The following is a 19522-nucleotide window of genomic DNA, read 5'->3' on the forward strand; positions in this document are numbered from 1 at the left end:
CGCCCAATTATTGACATGAATAGCCGGAATGTCGAACCCTTCTTTGGCCTTGTCCCATAGACGCAAGGTGAAACGGCAAAGGACTAGAAGATGGTCGACGGACTCCGTGCATTGGTTGCATAAAGGGAAATCCCCACAATTAGGCCACCCCCGTTTTGCTAAGCGGTCGGCGGTCCAAATTCTATTTTGGGAAACAAGCCAAGTGGACAACTTAATCTTTGGGGGGCCCACATCTTCCACATGGACTTGTATAAACTTGAGAAGGTGGAACCCAAAAATTGCAATTCGTAGGCGAACTTCGTAGAGTAATGCCCACTCTCGGTGAGTCTCCAAGAGATGTCATCCTCTAAGTTGTCGTTGAGTTGGAAATTTTGTATGAGACCCCATAGCTCCACAAATTGAGAGAGATGCTTGTCGTGGTATCGTCACGGCATATGCCATAGGGTGGCTAAAGAGAGTGGTTCTTAGTATGATCTACGGCGGTATCTGGATGCGGGTATGGGCACGAGCGACACAGCGACGTACCCAGGTTCGAGGCCCTCCTGTGGAGGTAACACCTCTACTCCTGCTATGAGTGTATAAGCAGTATCACAGTACAATGGTGATCCTTGAGCTGTATCCGACTGCTCAGGGAGGTTAAGGTAGACGAAGGTCTCTCTCCCAGAGTAGCGCTAAGACTAGAATGGCTAAAGGATCGATCGTCCTCTCGCACGAGAGGGGTGGCACAGCTTATATAGACGCTGGCAGTTTACAAAGAAGTCACTATGACTAGTGGCCGGCTCCGCTGGCTCCAGCTTCCAGCTCCTTCCCGAGGTACTGACGTTAGGAGTTGTTGAGGCGTTGAGGCCCGTCCCATCCTGCTGCCGAGGTCAGCGGCATGGAGGAAGTGTCTCTGTTGCCCTCGATGGCCTGTAGCGGTACGCCGCAGCCTGAGCCATGATGGCCTGTCCGACGGGGGCACTGTGGAGCTTACGGGGGCTGAGATCAGCGTGGACTTTAGCAGCCGGATCGCCCTTCCAGTTCCTTCTCCTGCAAGGCTCACCAGCTTCGAGCCGGTCAGGGAGGTGTAAACCAAGCCGGATATGGCATGTAGAAGCCGGCCCAGCCATAGGGCAGACGGCCATGGCCAGACCAGCGTAGACTTTGAGCCAGCCGGCTCCCAAGGCAGCCGGCCACGGTTCCTGCCGGCTGCTCCTCAGCCGGCCTTTGCCGCGGGCCAGCCGGCCTTGAGCCAGCTGCTCCCAGTCCTTTGCCCTACCCGGGGTCTTCCCCCCGACAATGCTCCAAAGAAAAGTCATCCCCCAACTCGACTTTATGCACCCAAGCATTGTTTTGCAAATCATGTGTGACCTTCCAATTTTTGCGCTTGGAAGAGGCATAGATTAGCGGCGCAATCTCAATTGGCTTTCTCCCCTCTAGCCAAGGGGCAATACCAAAAAGGAGTCTTCATCCCATTGCTCACCGTGATGGTCGTGGCGGCATAAAAATGTCCATATCTTGCTCCGAGCAAGGATTACCCTAACATACTCCTCCATTCCAATTTATAAGGCGCACATATATTCCAAGATTAAGGATTGACCAATTAGTATAAGTATACATGAGTTGTATGTTAAATAATTTATCTCATTGGAAAGTGTTTTTCACACTATCAATTGTGTACAGTATAATCAAGATATTATTTCCCCAAATTTCTTGTCAAGCCTGCATGCCTTATAAATGTGAGCTGAGGGAGTGTAAATTGTACTCCCTCTGTTTTTATTTCGAGCGAAAACTTTGACAAAAGGTTTGATTGACACAAAATAAGTATATAACACAAAAACATATAGTTGGAAACATATTTCAAATATGAATCCAATGATATACTTTCGGTGACATATAACTTATATTAGATTGGTCAAATTATTACGGTAAAGTTCTACCTCAAAATGCATGGTGGCCTTATATATAAAAGCGTAGTGAGTACAATTATTGTTGATTCTTACATATTTGCCACTACAGTTTATGTTCAGTCTGACAACTATTTTGTTTGGCCAAGACACGATAAAGTAACAATGCAAATTAGCATGTGATATCCTAGAAATCATGGTATATCTCTAGAAAAAACATGCAAACTTATTATTATTTCGGAAAATAATTAAGTAGATTCTCTAGTATATGATGAGCAGGCAGGACACTACACATATGACAAACCAGCCACAGCTCCAAGCTATTATCTTGTAGTTCACATGTATGTAGATGCTCGGTACACAAATAGGTGATGTGCTGGACATATCTCGAGTCAAACTTTTAACACTTTTACTGACAACACCATGTCAAACGTTCCCATACGTTCAGTTTTGAGTCGTTAACTATTTTAAGAATATATTCAAGATTTTGTGGAGTTTTATGTATACTACAGCACAAACCAGCAGTCAAAGTTTACATCTTAATTATAAACCATATCAATATTTGGAAACTATAAATGTAGCCTCGGCTATGTGTAGATTATTTTTCTGTTTTGAAGAAGTTGAAAATTATATCCCAGAAAAATCTGAACTTTCTTGTAGATGTTAGTATTCTACTAACCTGCAAAATCTTAAATCAATTGAAACACCTTGTATACAAAAATGACAAAATCTGATGATTCTAGATGTTTCTACTTCAGATTTTCATTTATAATATTTTGCATTGTCTAGAATATAAGATATTTCGAATTGAGATTTTACGTGTTTAAGAGTTCATCATTACCCACATCTAGAACTTCTCTCTTTAAAAAATAAAATAAAATCGTATTTTCAACAAAACAAAACAATAAGCTACATGTAGCTCGGTCTACAAAATTCCGTACTCTATCGATGTTCCATATGTTACTCCAATTTTTTGTGAAGTGCAACGAATTAATTACACTGGACTTGCCCCGCCTCCCCACCAGGCCACCACACACACAAACCCGGCATCCCCCACGCGCGGGCATTTTCTAGTCTTAGATTGCTTCTTAAGTTGGAGTACTTGCATGGAAAGTCTCCGATTTCCCTTTTCACTTCCGCCGTTATTGCAAGTCTAGTGGCAGAAAGTTTTCGTACGGTCCATCGATTTCGCGTGGAACTCTCTCTATCCTGTCATTATCAGTGACTTTTGTGGGATCGGTGACAGATGTGAAGCCACTGATACGCTATTACTCATCTGTAGGACATCCACGTAAGATGCAACTATTACATGGGTGGGAACAAGGGATGGCCGGTACGGATCACGGCGGCATTCGTCGGTCCGGCCGGTAGCTTTGCGTCGCATCGATCTCTTTCTCTACCAGTGGTCATATTCAAATAGTATCAATCAGCTTTTCGCTTTCAAGTTTCCAGTCAATCCAATGATCTTGCTCAAGTACCGTCTGGTCACTTTCCTCCAAGAAGTTCGATAGCAAGAGGCGACAGTAGTCTGCCTTGCAAATGGCACTGTTTTTATGGTTCTGTTGGTCAGAGAAGTTCGGTGGCAAGCCTATTTTCTTTTTAATCTTTAATCTGTCTTAGTTATAAAGAGTGGATCTAGGGCTCAGTAGTCATACATTGAAGTCCAGTGTAGGCAAGTCATGGATGAACCTCAACTTAAACGATCAACCAGTTCTACCACCAGCCCAACTATACATATCTTAATTGTTAGAAAGAGATTTATAAATCACTTCTCTCTGTTTTTTGAATTATTTGAAAATCCGAGTAACCTAAAGTTATCGCACACTCTGGTAAGCATTTTTACTGTGGTCTGTAGATGTGTGCAATTCTAGTGCAATATTAGTGGACCTTTCGGTTTGCAGAGTTAGTGAACAAGGAGCGACATTGTTCGATGCTCATTCATGTGTTAAAATGTATAGCATAATTCTTTATTTTTTTAAAATAGGGCATCAATTCAATATGGTATCAGATCTTTCAGGTCTTAAGTTCAAGACCCGGGTAACACACTATTTAATAAAAAAAAAATAGTTACGACCTTTCCATCCCAACATCCGCGGTCTCCTCCGTATGTTGATTTTAAAGTCTAAAGGTCTTTCCATGGCTACGGTCCCCCCGTATGTCTGGCCCTGATGTGATGAGGTGTATTAAAAATATTTTTTTTACGAAATACCATTCATAAAAAAACTTGCACAATGTTTGAGACTTAAGAAATTTCTAGTGAAGTCTTAAGGGACCCCATAAAATTTCACCAAGATGTAGAAGTTTTCTTTTGCTCGTACACAACCTATGGGTCTGGTGGAAATATTCAACCGTTTTATCCTTAAAAAACTTTCCCTACCTACCTCTTTGACGTCTTCATCCTCTCATCATTTTGTTCAAGATCATCGATCCATCATATCTCTCGATTATCTACATAGATTTTCTCCTTCACCCGATAGACGTCCTCATCATGCTTCCTCCGTAGCTAGGGCTTTGTGTTGCCTCCGCGTGGGCGATGGAACTCTGATGTCACCACCTGAGCCTCACATTGGAGATGAGATGAATATTAAAATCATTGTTTGATATGTACTCGAGCTCGAAAATACATCATTGTTGTGGGTAATGGGCCTAGGCTCTTTCGACGGCAATACACGCCAATGCATATTTCGTTAATGTCGAAGATAAGCAACTCCAATCTTCGTTAAACGTTTCGTAAGTGTGTGTAGTACTAGCTTGTGCAAGTTTCCTTTTATTTACTCCCTTTGTTTTTAGTACTATTTACTATGCGTTCTGGGTTTAGTCAAAATTAAGCTTTTAAATATTTTAGAAAATACATGTCGTAAACATGATGGACATTTATGGTGTAGAACCAAAATTATTAGAATCGGACAAAAACTATTTTCATAATATATGCATTTTATTTGTAAATATAAATACAATTGATCAAACTTTGGAGAATTCAAAATCAACTTAAACATAGAATACGGACAATTATAAATGGAGGGAGTACATAGCACCAAATCGATGGATCGGTCGGATCGAGGGTAACCACCAGTCCTAGGGCATGAATGTCGCGAGGACTGAGACATATTTTTGCGTGCTAGACGTCGCATCTGCATCAGGTTCCTTTTGACGAGTTCCTGATACTTGACTTTCTGTGATGCGGATCCCCTCCAACCACGCGTCTCACAGTGACATGATCAGAGCGCAAGCTCATAAACGGCGCAAAGTGCTGGAGTAGTGGATCCCCTTAGCCTTTCGGTCCATTCCAGGGTCACCAATCAAGCGTCGTCAGGGTGGGGCTGCTGGGAGGTGCGGCGCCTGTGTGGAGGGCCGTGGTGTTCAGACAGCCATGTACGCGCTGATCAACGATCAGTTCGCGGCGGTCCGCAGCTGCGATGGTCGGAGACTGGACGGCGGAGTGCCGGTGCGAGACCACAGACGAATGGACTGTGATCGAGGAGGTGATGATTGACGAGCGCGACTGCAATCGGCCAAAAAGGTCAAGCACGTCGCCTAACTGGTGCCGCCGGCGAGCCGCACGATCCTCCGCCGCGCGTTGGTACGACGAGAACTGAAAGAAAAAAGTCGTTTGAAAGAGAACTGAAGAAATCCAATATGTTTCACAATTGGCAGCAAATCTGGAGTGGCTTTTACTACTCTGCTATATTATTGAAGTACTGAAAAGCACGGAGAAAATGCATCCATCTAAGGGCTAAAAATGTGTGAATGGTTAAAGTGAAGATATATCAATCCAAGTAATTAAGATAGTTAAAAGTTCTAAATGATTAGTAGGGGAATGATGTTTTGGTACATGGGAGCATATGATCCCTTTATTATGAAATGCATCCTAGACACATTTTGAAATGTCAAAAAATTTAAAACAAAAATTCGCACATAAATCTTCACGTACTACGCGCTCACAAGTACAGTAGTTTCATAAAAAATCAACTTGTCATGTGACGTGTGTAAAAAAGACAAAATTCGATGCTAAAAATAAAAAAAAAGTCACAATTTTTTTTTATTTTTTTACATAGATCATAAAAATTATCGGATTTTCACGAAACTTGACGAACGCACATATATTATGGAGTACATATAGATTTTTTTTGACATAATTTGAAACCACATCGATCAAATCAACCACATCGATGGACGAAAACACATTGGCCCGTCCTCGTCTCCCGTGTGGGATGGGAAGGTGCGGTGACTTAGCATACCACTACATGTTGTAGTACGCAAGTCATTGATCTAACACCAATATTAATAAAACATCATTCCACTAGTATTACATCCCTCATAATGGTACAACAAAAACAATGTGGATCTAAGGTTTTTTTTATACAATTATAACTTTGACTCTTTACAAAAGATCTTCACAACGTCATAATTAAATGAGGTAAAACTACAAATGAATCTCCAGAAACTCGTAGACTAGACTTAACAGTAAGTAACTATATCTATGGAGATACTTGGCTATTGAAGAAACTACAATGGAACTCTAGTTATTTAGGTTCTAGGATTAGGGAATCGGTTCTCTCCTACTCCTAGTCTATGTTTTCACCTTGATTGATGTATACGTTGAATCCACTGATTTCGCTAATTGAGTCTTGCCTCTTGTGGTAGTTGACTCCTCCATCTTTGAATTCCACGATAGATCTTTCTTCGATGCCTCCCAATCTAAGCAGGGTGTTCAAGAAGAAACGGATAAGTACGAGCGTACTCACTAAGTTTAATATATAGAAATATGTGTTTCATGCACTAACTACAGCCATGGACCAGAAAGTCGTAGCCCAATGCAAGTTTTTGTAATTATTTCTTCAAGGGGTTTATTTTATTCTGAAAAGCTGTGCATGTCAATCTTCACAGCTTGACTAGAATTTCATGAAGTTCATTTCTTGCCGCGTTCATAGTTCCTTCCCGAAGCAGGGAGTGACAAACCATAATTCAATACAGTCTGCAGAGTTGCGTTACTTTTCCCATAAGAGATCCTTATCCTTGTTACCAACCGGGCAACTTCCCTTCTCCGCGATCCCCGCATACCACCCTTTTGTTCCACTCACATATCTCGGGTAGACTTCTCTCGTAACGTACAACTTAATTACTCACGATATGCTATGGACAATCCATCATAGACGGTAGAGCATCCTTCATCTAACGCGGATAGGGAGATTAAGTCCATTCCAGATTACATTGAAGCCACCAAAACACGGACTGGACCTATCGAGTTTGTTGATATGCAAAAGGAAGAAAGTACAGCTGAGTTTTCCGTCCCACTCCAGATCTTATGGTTAACGCAGAATATTGTTGACTGCCAAAACCCACCGGCGGGCAGCGGCCTTGTCAACACTGTAGAGCCGGGGGGAGCCTAGAGCTGCGGCTGGCTGAGACCCCTCCGAGCGACGGCCCGCAATGCTCTTCTCGGTCACACGCGGCGCTGCGGAGTGCAAGGGCGTGCCACCCGACCTATACCTGGTCAGTGAAGGTGATGAGGTTGCCTCGCTTAGTTTCCTGCAGTGGCATACATGTAAACGTTAAATACGAGCCTCGATCGGCTCTCGAGTTATCCCGTGAATCGGCTCAAAGAGCCGATCCACCCATGATCCGTACGGGGTGCACGAATACTTGGTGGTCCTGCTTGATCAAGATGAAGCTAATGAGATCTACGACGATTTAGGGTTTTCACCGCATAACCGGATCATCCTACTCCAGGTTGGGCCAGATGGCCACGCACGGTGCCCGTAAGCCGATCCTAAACAAGGCCAAAAACCAACATGAAGTTGATCCTAGGAACATCCCGTTTAGGACTTGCGAACGCCACCCTACGTGCCACAGGATCCTCCCCCCCTTTGTAAGGCCAAACTATTGCAGATATTAAACTAATCCTTGTAGAACAAGGAACAATCGTAACGGATCAGATCTACTAAATAATGATCAAGCGGGGTGCCGCCCCACACCTGAGATAGGCGTGAGGACGGCTAGATATGCAAAGGTTGCACTACGTAAGCATGCTCAAACGAAGAACAATGCTAACCCTAACACATCTAATGATAACTACGTTGCTCGCCATCAAAAGCGCTTCGATACGAGCAACGCATGAACAACGTGGGGCTTGTGCTGCCTAGATCGCAAGATGCGATCTAGGCAGCATGTCGCTACCCGATAGAAACCCTCGAGACGAAGGAGTTGGCGATGCGCCGAGATTGGTTTGTTTTTGGGGTTGAACGTGAGTTGTTGTTTATTCCATAAACCCTAGGTACATATTTATAGTCCAGCGGACTTTCTAATGTGGGCGTGCACTAAACCGTGCACGAGATAGAATCTAACTTCTAAACCGATATACAATCTATTATATTAAGATACACGGGCTAACTAGCCCAAATTCTCCGTGCGAGGCCGCTTCATAGTTCCTCCATATGTAATCTCCCAAGCCCATCTTGATCGCGGCCCACCTCCTGATTTAGCCAAAATCTGGTGATAACACATGCCCCCCTGGTTTTGGTAATGATAATTTCAAAACCACTCTGTTTTTTCCTCAGAGGGGTCGTGTCACGGCAGAGCGGAACTGTCGCAGCACGCCTCATCATGACGACTTGCCTTCCCAACTTCTCTGCACGATTTGACAGTTTTGGCACCATGTCCTCGAGAACTGCTCGGAAATTAAAAAACCCCCACCTCCTTTCATTTAGCCGCAACGAACAGTTCTCTTCTTTACCCCTTCCGCAGTAGCGCTCCAAAAAACCCTCCCCTGCAACCATGTCCTCTTCCTCCTCTTCTTCTTCTTCGTCGGATCCTTCCCACGTGTCTTCTCCCATCCGAGAGTCGACGCCCTCGTGGGGTACACAAGCGGCGTACGACATCCTTGCCCCGACAAAGTGGGACAAAGAGGATCATGACTCCTCCGTCTGGTCCGAGGATGACAAATCCCAAACCGACGGGGAGAGCGACCTCCGCTTCCTTGCTGACGAGGAAGTAGTGGAGGAGAGCGAAGACGACCGCCTCTCCTGGGCGGACTTCACCACCTCCGAGGAGGTGAAGGAGGAGGGAGAGGAGGAGGAGGATGAAGACAGCTCCTCCGACGAGCCGCCGGCCAAACGCCGCCACCTCTGGCCCGGGGAACTTCAGCGACGTCGACAGTGGACGACGACGCCGACGAAGAGGACGAAGACGACGAGGGTCCTATCGGCGGCCGCCGGAGCAGCCGACGACGAGCGGGCGGGGAGCAGCACCGGCGGTGGCGACGACGGCGACGACGACGACGACGAGGGCAGCAGCAGCCCCTAGATAGGGTCTTAGCATAGGGCTAGCGATGAGCGGACGGGGCAATGTATCCCCCTGGTCTTCCCTTTTGAGAGCAATCAGCTCTTCTATGTAAGAAATCTGGCTTATTAATGAAGAAATTCCCCAACTCGATTTTGCCGATTCTCTTTATGATAATTTAGCCGATTGTCTTTCCTTCTGATTCTGCCGATTGCCAAACTGGACAATGCCCAACAAGCCGATGGCATCGCACCGGTCTCCCACACTAAATTTCGAGATAGATCCACCCAGACCCAAACTCCTTGCCACGCAAGGCCAAGCCTTTACTCGCGCAAATCCGCAGATCTCTCAAGATGGCATGTTGAACCTAACGGCAGAACTCCTGAAATAATGTCAGGTCTTCTTTTCATTATCCTCTCCGAATTCTGCTCGTTCAGCTCCGGCAGCTTCCTTCTACAATAATCACTGTCTTTGAACGAGCCGTCACGAAGAGTGGGCCCACTTCGACAGAGCTGGTTAAACTTCGAGGGCGAGCTGCCCCCCGAGCCTCAGCCAAAGCGAGGATATAGGACAGATCATCACCATTGAGATTTCGGGGCGGGCTCAACCTTGTCCAAGAGAGCTATCCCGCAGGACCACCAGCCGATCACCTCCCTTCCGTTGAGGGTCCATACAGCCGATCCATCAGGCTATGATAGTTTTGCACCATAAGCACCATTCTCTAGGTAACTTGTGGTGCAAAGTTCAGCCGATTCAACGAAATCGGCTCCCCGGAGCAGAGACCTTCACGGCGAGCTGCCCCCCGGGCCTTCAAGGTGAGAATAGCAGCGAGCTGATCACGTCAATCATCCTTGATTTCCAACTCGCAACGCCGTATCAACCGATTCAGAACAAATCGGCTCTTCAGAGTGAGGGAATTTCAGGGCGAGCCGCCCTCCCCCGAGCTTCTTTAGTCCAAACCTTGCGCCTTGCTGACCAGATCAGCTCATCATCTTCGGCAGGCTGAAGCAACTTCCGGTGAGAACGTCTTCGTATTTCTGACGCCCTCCAGATTCTTGGAGGGAACTAGCTCCCTGCTCTTAAGTCGATATCTGTGCATCGGCTATTCCCGAAAATTTTCGAATTTTTTGGCCGACCTGTGTATCGGCCCCCATACTCCAATATCCACCATTAAAGGATGAGACTCTTCTACTGCATACCCTCGTGTTTCATCCACTTGGGCGCCCCCCCGAGCCGATTCTGTCGAGAGATTCGATGACATCGGCTCCGATGGACCATGAATGTATTGAACCCAGGCAGTATGGATGGTGAGGATATTCGCGGCCGATTACTGGAATCGGCCTCCACGCTGTTTGCTCAGTGAAGGTTTTGTACTGCTCCTTCATAGACCCTTGGGACCGATCACAAGGATCGGCCTCGGCAACTTGCACATCGCTTGGCTTCAACTACATGGTCAGGCCAGTGGATAAAACTAGCTTAACCTTTCCCTTTGTCACATCGATGCGCTCGCAGTCGTCCAATTTGATGCCTCGAGAGGGGTTCTTGGCCTCGCTGCTTCCCATGCGTTCATGCCGCCCGTTGAAACTTCGGCCGAGTCGTCGGCTTGGACGACCTCTACCTCATCACCATCCCACTGTATTATGCATTGGTGCATCGTGGAGGGAATGCAGCAGTTGGCGTGGATCCAATCTCTTCCTAGCAAAACAGCATAACTGCTCGTGCTATCAACGATAAAGAACGCCGTGGGGATGGTTTTTCTTCCTACGGTCAGATCCACATTCAGAACTCCTTGTGCTTCAGACGCTTGGCCGTTGAAGTCGCTCAACGTCACGTTGGTCTTGATTAGATCTGAGCTCGAGCGTCCCAGCCGACGTAGCATAGAGTACGGCATGATGTTAACTGCCGCTCCGGTGTCCACCAGCATCCTGTTTACTGTGCCTCCCATCGATATACCCTCGTAAGTACAGGGCCTTCAGATGCCTGTAGCTCCTGTCTCGTGGCTTCTCAAAGATAACCGGCCGTGGGCCGCAGTCAAGTTGTGCCACGGATGTCTCATCTAAGCCTGGAGCATTGAACTCCGACGGGAGGATAAACACCATATTTGTGCCAGCCGACGTTTCATCATCGGCTTTTCTCTGTTCGGGGCGCCACTCTTTTCTTTGTGGCTGACCTTCCTCGTCCAGGGTTCGCCGAATTTTGGCGGCCAGATCAGGCCGTGCCTTCCCTAGCGTGCGCAAGTATAATCTTTCAGTTTCTTCCAACTCACGCAAGCTTCCGGGGGAGGGTTTTTTGGAGCGTGGGCGTTGATACCGCATGCTTCTTATTCCCTTCCTTGCCAGGTACCGCATGTCCTCACCTCGGGGTTGGTCGCGCGGATCGGCTCCCTCTTCATCCTTGCCACGGGAGTGGCTGCTTTCCGTTTCCTCTTTGTCATGGCGGCTTGCAGATCCCGCCACATCGACACCAAAGGAAAACTTTGGCCGATCTATGGGGTGGCTGAAATCCACCGTGTCGACACCGGGACCCGGACGTGGGTTTCTACCGAGCCCGATACCGTGCGGCCGGGTCTTCTCAGCGGAGCCGATGAGTTCGGTTCCAAGGGTTGCCTTGATCCCGTCGTGTTCCCCTCTGAGCTCCTTGGGCAGATCCCCATGCTTCAGAGACTTGGTGCGCTCCTCCAACGGGGTGGAGAGATTTCTCCCATCAAGTGCGCCTTCGGGCGTGGAGCCCCTCCCCCTGACGCCATGGGAGTGGGTTCGGTGGGAGGAGCCGAAGAGTGCGGCTTCGAGGATGGCTTTGATTTCGTCGCATGTGACTGGCGTGCCGTCCGCCATCTCAGATGTAGATGGCGATGTGGTTGATGTAGACGATTGTCCCACCGGCGTGCCGAATGTGTTGATCTGCCAAAACCCACCGGCGGGCAGCGGCCTTGTCAACACCGTAGAGCCGGGGGAGCCTAGAGCTGCGGCTGGCTGAGACCCCTCCGAGCGACGGCCCGCAATGCTCTTTCTGGTCACACGCGGCGTTGCGAAGTGCAAGGGCGTGCCACCCGACCTATACCTCGGTCGTGAAGGTGATGAGGTTGCCTCGCTTAGTTTCTGCAGGGCATACATGTAAACGTTAAATACGAGCCTCGATCGGCTCTCGGGTTATCCCGTGAATCGGCTCAAAGAGCCGATCCACCCATGATCCGTACGGGGTGCACGAATACCTGGTGGTCCTGCTTGATCAAGATGAAGCTAATGAGATCTACGACGATTTAGGGTTTTCACCGCATAACCGGATCATCCTACTCCAGGTTGGGCCAGATGGCCACGCACGGTGCCCGTAAGCCGATCCTAAACAAGGCCAAAAAACCAACATGAAGTTGATCCTAGGAACATCCCGTTTAGGACTTGCGAACGCCACCCTACGTGCCACGAGATCCTCCCCCCTTTGTAAGGCCAAACTATTGCAGATATTAAACTAATCCTTGTAGAACAAGGAACAATCGTAACGGATCAGATCTACTAAATAATGATCAAGCGGGTGCCGCCCCCACACCTGAGATAGGCGTGAGGACGGCTAGATATGCAAAGGTTGCACTACGTAAGCATGCTCAAACGAAGAACAATGCTAACCCTAACACATCTAATGATAACTACGTTGCTCGCCATCAAAAGCGCTTCAGTACGAGCAACGCATGAACAACGTGGGCTTGTGCTGCCTAGATCGCAAGATGCGATCTAGGCAGCATGTCGCTTACCCGATAGAAACCCTCGAGACGAAGGAGTTGGCGATGCGCCGAGATTGGTTTGTTTTTGGGGTTGAACGTGAGTTGTTGTTTATTCCATAAACCCTAGGTACATATTTATAGTCCAGCGGACTTTCTAATGTGGGCGTGCACTAAACCGTGCACGAGATAGAATCTAACTTCTAAACCGATATACAATCTATTATATTAAGATACACGGGCTAACTAGCCCAAATTCTCCGTGCGAGGCCGCTTCATAGTTCCTCCATATGTAATCTCCCAAGCCCATCTTGATCGCGGCCCACCTCCTGATTTAGCCAAAATCTGGTGATAACAAATATACGGCGCTAGAATCACTAGATGATATTTTTTTGTTATTCATATCTTAATACTTTCTCAGTTGCAATGGAACTTCCGCCATCAACTCATACCATGGTTCCATTGTCCAGCACATAGTCATATTCATAATTAAAAAAATAATACTTTTCTTTTAAGCGCAAGAATGATACGAATAATACTTCGCAGGGAAGGCAGAAAGACAACAAAATAATATGTGTTTCAAGTATCATATGCATACGGTCACCCCGTAGTATGTAATATCCTTCCCGCCTATAACTTTTGATATAAAAACTGGTCACGGAGGCAGATGCGGTCCTCAGATAATCCAACACACAGGATTTTCTTGGCACTAAATTGAATTTATAAAGATCGAAATAATTATATAGATCAATACTGATGTGGTTCTGGTTGAGAAAAGAGGATAGCCAGCCATGAGACATATGTCAAATCAAACATACCACACACCATGTGTCGCCAGGGCACACTATTTACTGGATAACGTTCCTGGATAGTGCTCTTGATCTAGTTAATTCCTGTTTTATACTCGTGAGTAAGCAATCACGAATTCTCTATTCTTGTATTATTAGTAGACAAACATTTTTTTTTTCATAGTTTGAAATTAAAAAGAAAAATTGAGATGAACCGCGACACTTGTGTTTGAAACTAAATGCCCAAGCCCAACGCATGTGAGCTGGAAACTGAACTAGAAGCGCAATTCTTGTCTTTACCAACGCCTAGAGGGCCCGATGGGCTCCTCATATTTTTTCAAATAATTGTCAATTGTTATACATGTGTTCATACTCGTGAGGAAGTAATCACCCATTCAGGCCTCCAAAAAAAAAGAAGCAATTCCCCATTCACGATTACTATAGACAAACGACTATATTCGTTTAGGTTTGAAATTAAATGCCAAGCCCAACCCATGTGATCGAGCTAGAAGCTGAACTAGAATCCCAATCCTGGTCTTATTTTTTGTGTCCACATATATACAAATTTCTTAATTAGGATGAACTGCTCCACGACTAATTAACTGGGTTGATGTGACATGCACACATGCTCTGATCTGCAAACATATAAGCTCTTAGCTGACTTTCAAGCACTAGAATACGAGTAGCGTTGAACTTACCTGCCACACGGGATAGGGAGAAACTAATACATAAAGCGTTTAGTTCGTGTATGGCAATGCTAATTTGAAGTCAGATCGCATAGTTGACCGAAAATAAGTAAATAAAAAATTAAACTAAAGCCCAACCCATGTGAGCTAGAATTGAACTAGATAAGCAACGCATTCAACTCAGGTTATACTCGCAAATATTTCTATTTATTTGCAGTGTGTGTTATTGCATTCGGTTGTTGGGATGCGGGATGCCTTGTTGCTCATAATCGTGATTAACACCGATGATTTGTATACAGTACTACAAACCAGAAGCTTTAACTCATGTATATCAATACGTTTTTAAGCAATTAATGGAAAACATGATGGCCTCTCCATACTCAGATGGATGTATTTATAGAGAAATTTCGATCTTTAAAGCAATATACGCCATTTTTTAAAGGAAGCCATGGCCTGGATATTGCTTTTTTTTAGAAACACAATACATACGTAGATTCATAAATACGTACATATACTCAACCTACGAACACATGCACGTACACTTCTGACGGACTGAGCCGGTGGATCTTAAAATTGACGAAGTCACCACATACACCTCGCTATGGATGGAAACCTCGCTTTCTACCGAAAGAATATTCCACCTTTACGAGACATGCCAAAGCGTCAAACCTGGAGTTTGATCACTGGTGGAATGTAGGTACCACTGTCCTTCGAACATTCAGATTGTATAATTGCTTTGCTTGATGATAGAATACGTTTTCACCACTCTGTAAGTGTATGAAGAAACTAGTGCTTGATGGTTGGTTCGAAACCTTCAACTAGGGAGGCTCGTCTTTGATAGATTGGAAAATTCAAGGACTCCAATATGAAGTGACGTTCATAGAACGGGTCTAGGATTTGCCACGTGGCAATGGTCTAATCGGACAGTTGTGATCCACCGTTGATTGGAAAATTCAAGGACTCCAATACTAAGAGATGACTACACATCTCTGACTAAACTATCTCAAACGAGGGTGTGTCTCAGGCAAATATCGCTCATATCATCACTAATGGGGTTATACGCCTATTGTGCTTTACAGAAGGTGTACTTGGGTTTCTTCTCGATCGTGATAACCATGTGTTGATGTGCTACATCTTTTCTCGTTCAAACAAAAAATGTCCTAGTACATCTTTTGGTTTTTATGGTGGAAACTTACTAACTTAAATTAGTGACATTCTGAATATATTCAAACTATATCGTGCACTATGTTGGTTAAAAAGGATTAGAAATCATAATCTTTAATTATAAAAATATCAACTATCATCAGAATGAGGTTAAAGTGGTTATGCCCGAAAAGGGGGATAATGTGAAACTTTTTGTAGGACTACGAAATGAATAGCAGGTATATGTCTCTATATATTCTCTAACATTAGGAAAAACGCAATGTAAACATGTGTTGGAAGCTACCCTTAAACTCACCAATCACCACCTTAAGCAACATTACTTACTCATCAGTCTAACCAACTCAATCTCCTAAATATATTGCTAATACTCTTAGTAATTATCGTGATTATTACATTATATTTCTCATGCCTATTAACAATGCCCCTACAAAAAGTAAATGTTGACTCAAAGTGTCTATGGAGTCTCTTAGAAAATGTGTCTAAAGAAAAGAGAAGCTCAAGTTCAATGAAGAAGAGGCGGGACAGAATCCCATCTCTCTTCGAGATTACAAAGGGCACTTTGAAGTTGAGCTAAAGATTGTCTGATGACCCAGGGCCAATCATTTCAACTCGTTTCCTAGGAGCGAGCAAATAAACTCCCCAAGGCAACTACCACATCAAGATTTGGTCGTGGGCCTCTACTTTGCGAATTGCATGTTAATTTTATTTTCCCTTTTCATGTACAAGAAGAAATCTTGGCCAAGGGCAGATTAAGACCCGATGACTTCTTAAACCCTATGATTCAAGCCGGAAACCTCCGTTGGTAAAACTTATGATCACGTGCTGGAATGGTCTAAGCGCATATTAACTTTTCTTTCGACCCATAACATAGTTCACGCATCCTAGTCACTGGCGTTGAGTCATAGGGGATCGACCAACATAGTGTTTGAGACCAGTTATGCGAGTTTGTTGCTAATTGTATCGAGGGGAAACAACTAATGGCACCAAGAAAAGCTTTAGCTTTTTTCCTTTAATAACATCCAAGTGAAACACTATCACCGTTTCACTACTCTGCTCACAATTTCGGCCTCTGAATAAAAGTACATTGTTATGTTGTGAACCCAAGTAAAAAATCAAGCTATGTGTTCATAGGTTTCAGAATGATATTTTGTCTTTCAGAAAAGGAGGTTGTACCCCCTGCCTCTACATAGAAGGAGATTTTGTAACATTATCTTAGTTGTGTAGGTTTTTTCATAGGATCTTAGTAATAGCGAGACAATAAACAATGACAAGTGGCATGGTGCACATGATGAACCGGAGATTTTTCTCATGAGGGGAAAATACTTGACTTCCATTGGAAAATTTCATTAAAACAAAATGTATTTTGCATAATAAAATGGATCACGATACAAAATATCCTGCAAGGGACATAAGCTAAAAGTATTGAACTAAATTTCCTCCAATGTATTTTCCTTCCAAGCCCTAGTCTTGTCCGGCTTTCGTTTAGCCAACTGCAGGATTTGGTTGTCACACGACACCATCGTCTTTGTTCGTGTACCTATGAACATGGGTTGCACATCCAGCTCACCAGTGGTAAAATCTTTTTTTTAAAGGACACCAGTGGTAAAATCTAAACTCTTGCATGCAGAATTTTCTTTCAGACTTCCTTTGATTCATAGGATTTTCGAAGGATTTGTGTAGGATTGAAATACTATGAAAATTTTCTTTCGGAGCCGTTTAATTCATAAGATCATATCTAATAGAAAATTATTCCATAGTACTGTAAATTTCATAGAAAAATAGCATTAGGATAGACCTCACTGAAATTTTCTTCACCACAATCAAAGAGGATTCCTCCTTTGTAAGATTCAATTAGACATGTCATCCCATATAGTTTTTTTTCTCTACAATTTTTCTATCGTATGAATCAAAAAAAATCCCTCGATAGGGAAGGACGTCCGCCTGTCTAGGGTGACTGCATTCTTTTATTTGAATGAAAATGGAGCCAGACAAAATGCTTGTCGCTCTTTAACGGGTTATCTTCACTTTGTGCTTCACGGGCTTGTATGCTCATAGACTGTACGTACCCTGTAGGCAGGTTTTGGATCCTACAGTTCAGACCCGCAACCGACCACTTTTCTGTTTAATTTTTCCTCCTGTCAAATCTGCGCGCCAACGCACGTAAGCTCTCTCCGGCCACCTCCCACACCGATCGATTTGCCCATGACGTTGGCCAAGACAAAACGGACAACCTACATAAGTCCACACCCGCCACAGTACCCATCGTTTGATCACTGCAAAGTCTGCAAACCCTTCCCCGTCCTTTGTGCACCTCCATCCATCTCTCCAACCGATGGCGGCGGCGAAGCTTGCCGTGGCACCGAGCTCGCCTACGAAGCGCCTCCGCGCCTGCATGCCGCCTGTGGCAGCGACCTCCACCACGCATGTCACACTGCGCCTTAGCAGCAACCTTCAGCACAAGCCTGCAGCGACGACGGTGGCCGTACCCACTGCCGCGTTAGCGCCCGTAGACGGCCGCTCCGACGTCCACGCGGCGGCGTGCTCGTGGCAGGAGGTGCACGGCGCCGACGACTGGCGAGGGCTGGTGGAGCCTCTCCACCCGCTGCTCCGCGCCGAGCTCGTCCGGTACGGGGAGCTCGTCGCCGCCTGCTACCGCGCGTTCGATCTTGACCCGAGGTCGAAGCGATACCTCAACTGCAAGCACGGCAAGAAACAGATCCTGCGCGCGGTCGGCATGGCCGATGCCGGGTACGAGGTCACAAGGTACATCTACGCGGCCCCGGACGTGACCCTGCCAATGGGGATCTCCCGCCCCTGCAGCAAGAGCCGGTGGATCGGCTACGTGGCCGTCGCGTCGGACAAGGAGGCCAGGCGGCTTGGCCGGCGCGACATCCTCGTCTCCTTCCGCGGCACCGTGACATGCTCGGAATGGCTGGCTAATTTCATGAGCGCGCTGGCTCCGGCGCGGTTTGACCCGGCCGATCCGCGCCCCAACGTGAGGGTCGAGTCGGGCTTCCTCTCCCTCTACACATCCGACAACGACGCCGGGAAATTCACCTCGGGAAGCTGCCGCAACCAGCTCCTCTCCGAGATATCGCGCCTCATCGCCGATCACAAGCACGAGGACATCAGCATAACCCTCGCCGGCCACAGCATGGGGAGCTCCCTCGCACTCCTACTCGGCTACGACCTCGCCGAACTCGGCATGAACCGTGGCGGCCACGGCGGTGCAATAATCCCCATCACCGTCTTCTCCTTCGGCGGCCCGCGCGTGGGCAACCTTGAGTTCAAGCACCGTTGCGACGAGCTCGGCGTCAAGGTGCTACGGGTGGCGAACGCGAACGACCCGGTGACCAAGATGCCCGGTATCCTCTTCAACGAGGCTGCTAGGGTTCTGGGAGGACGATACGAGATGCCATGGAGCAAGGCCTGCTACGCGCACGTCGGCGTCGAGGTCGCCCTCGACTTCTTCAAGGCTGGCGACGTAGCTTGCGTACACGATCTGGAGGTATATATCAACCAGCTCCTAAATTTCCCTAAGGACGCCGCCGTCGCCACTGCTTCCCCGGCGAAAAGGGGAGAAGATGAGATGATGAGTGGTATGCTTGAATCTGTGTTTGAGTCGTGGAGATGGAAAATTGCGGTGATTCGTACCGGCGAGTGGCTGCGCATGCTGGGAATTTGATGCGTCGACGCTCTCTATGCTTTGATTTGATGGACATAACTGCAGCTTCCCATAATGTTCATACTTCATAGTGAACCACGCAGCTTCAGTTCGCGCATATGCAAATCGTGAATGGGGACTAGGAGATCCTCCAGGTTTGGATGTACATTCTTACCTGTAAATCAACTTAAATCGACAGTACATATACATTTATATGCACGGCTACAGCTTTATATGCTACATGTGATGACGGGAAAGGTAATTTGCAGTGGATCATCATGATAATCAATTTCTTATAGCTATAGTATAGTTGGAACATGAACACATGTCAGACTCTTCTTTCT

At 46.2% G+C, this 19522-nt stretch overlaps 1 protein-coding gene across 1 annotated transcript; it reads left to right on the top strand.

Annotated features, from left to right (window-relative positions):
- Positions 1–17846: 17846 nt before the first annotated feature.
- LOC124696566 (phospholipase A1 EG1, chloroplastic/mitochondrial-like) lies at positions 17847–19199 on the top strand. Its single transcript, XM_047229278.1, has one exon. It carries the CDS (start codon positions 17847–17849, stop codon positions 19197–19199), a length of 1353 nt encoding a protein of 450 aa, XP_047085234.1.
- Positions 19200–19522: the final 323 nt, after the last annotated feature.

This window comes from Lolium rigidum, chromosome 3, assembly GCF_022539505.1.
Source record: "Lolium rigidum isolate FL_2022 chromosome 3, APGP_CSIRO_Lrig_0.1, whole genome shotgun sequence".
Classification (NCBI taxonomy): domain Eukaryota; kingdom Viridiplantae; phylum Streptophyta; class Magnoliopsida; order Poales; family Poaceae; genus Lolium; species Lolium rigidum.

Coding starts and splice junctions, on each gene's coding strand:
- LOC124696566 (XM_047229278.1), top strand. CDS start 17,847: ATGGCGGCGGCGAAGCTTGCCGTGGCACCGAGCTCGCCTACGAAGCGC.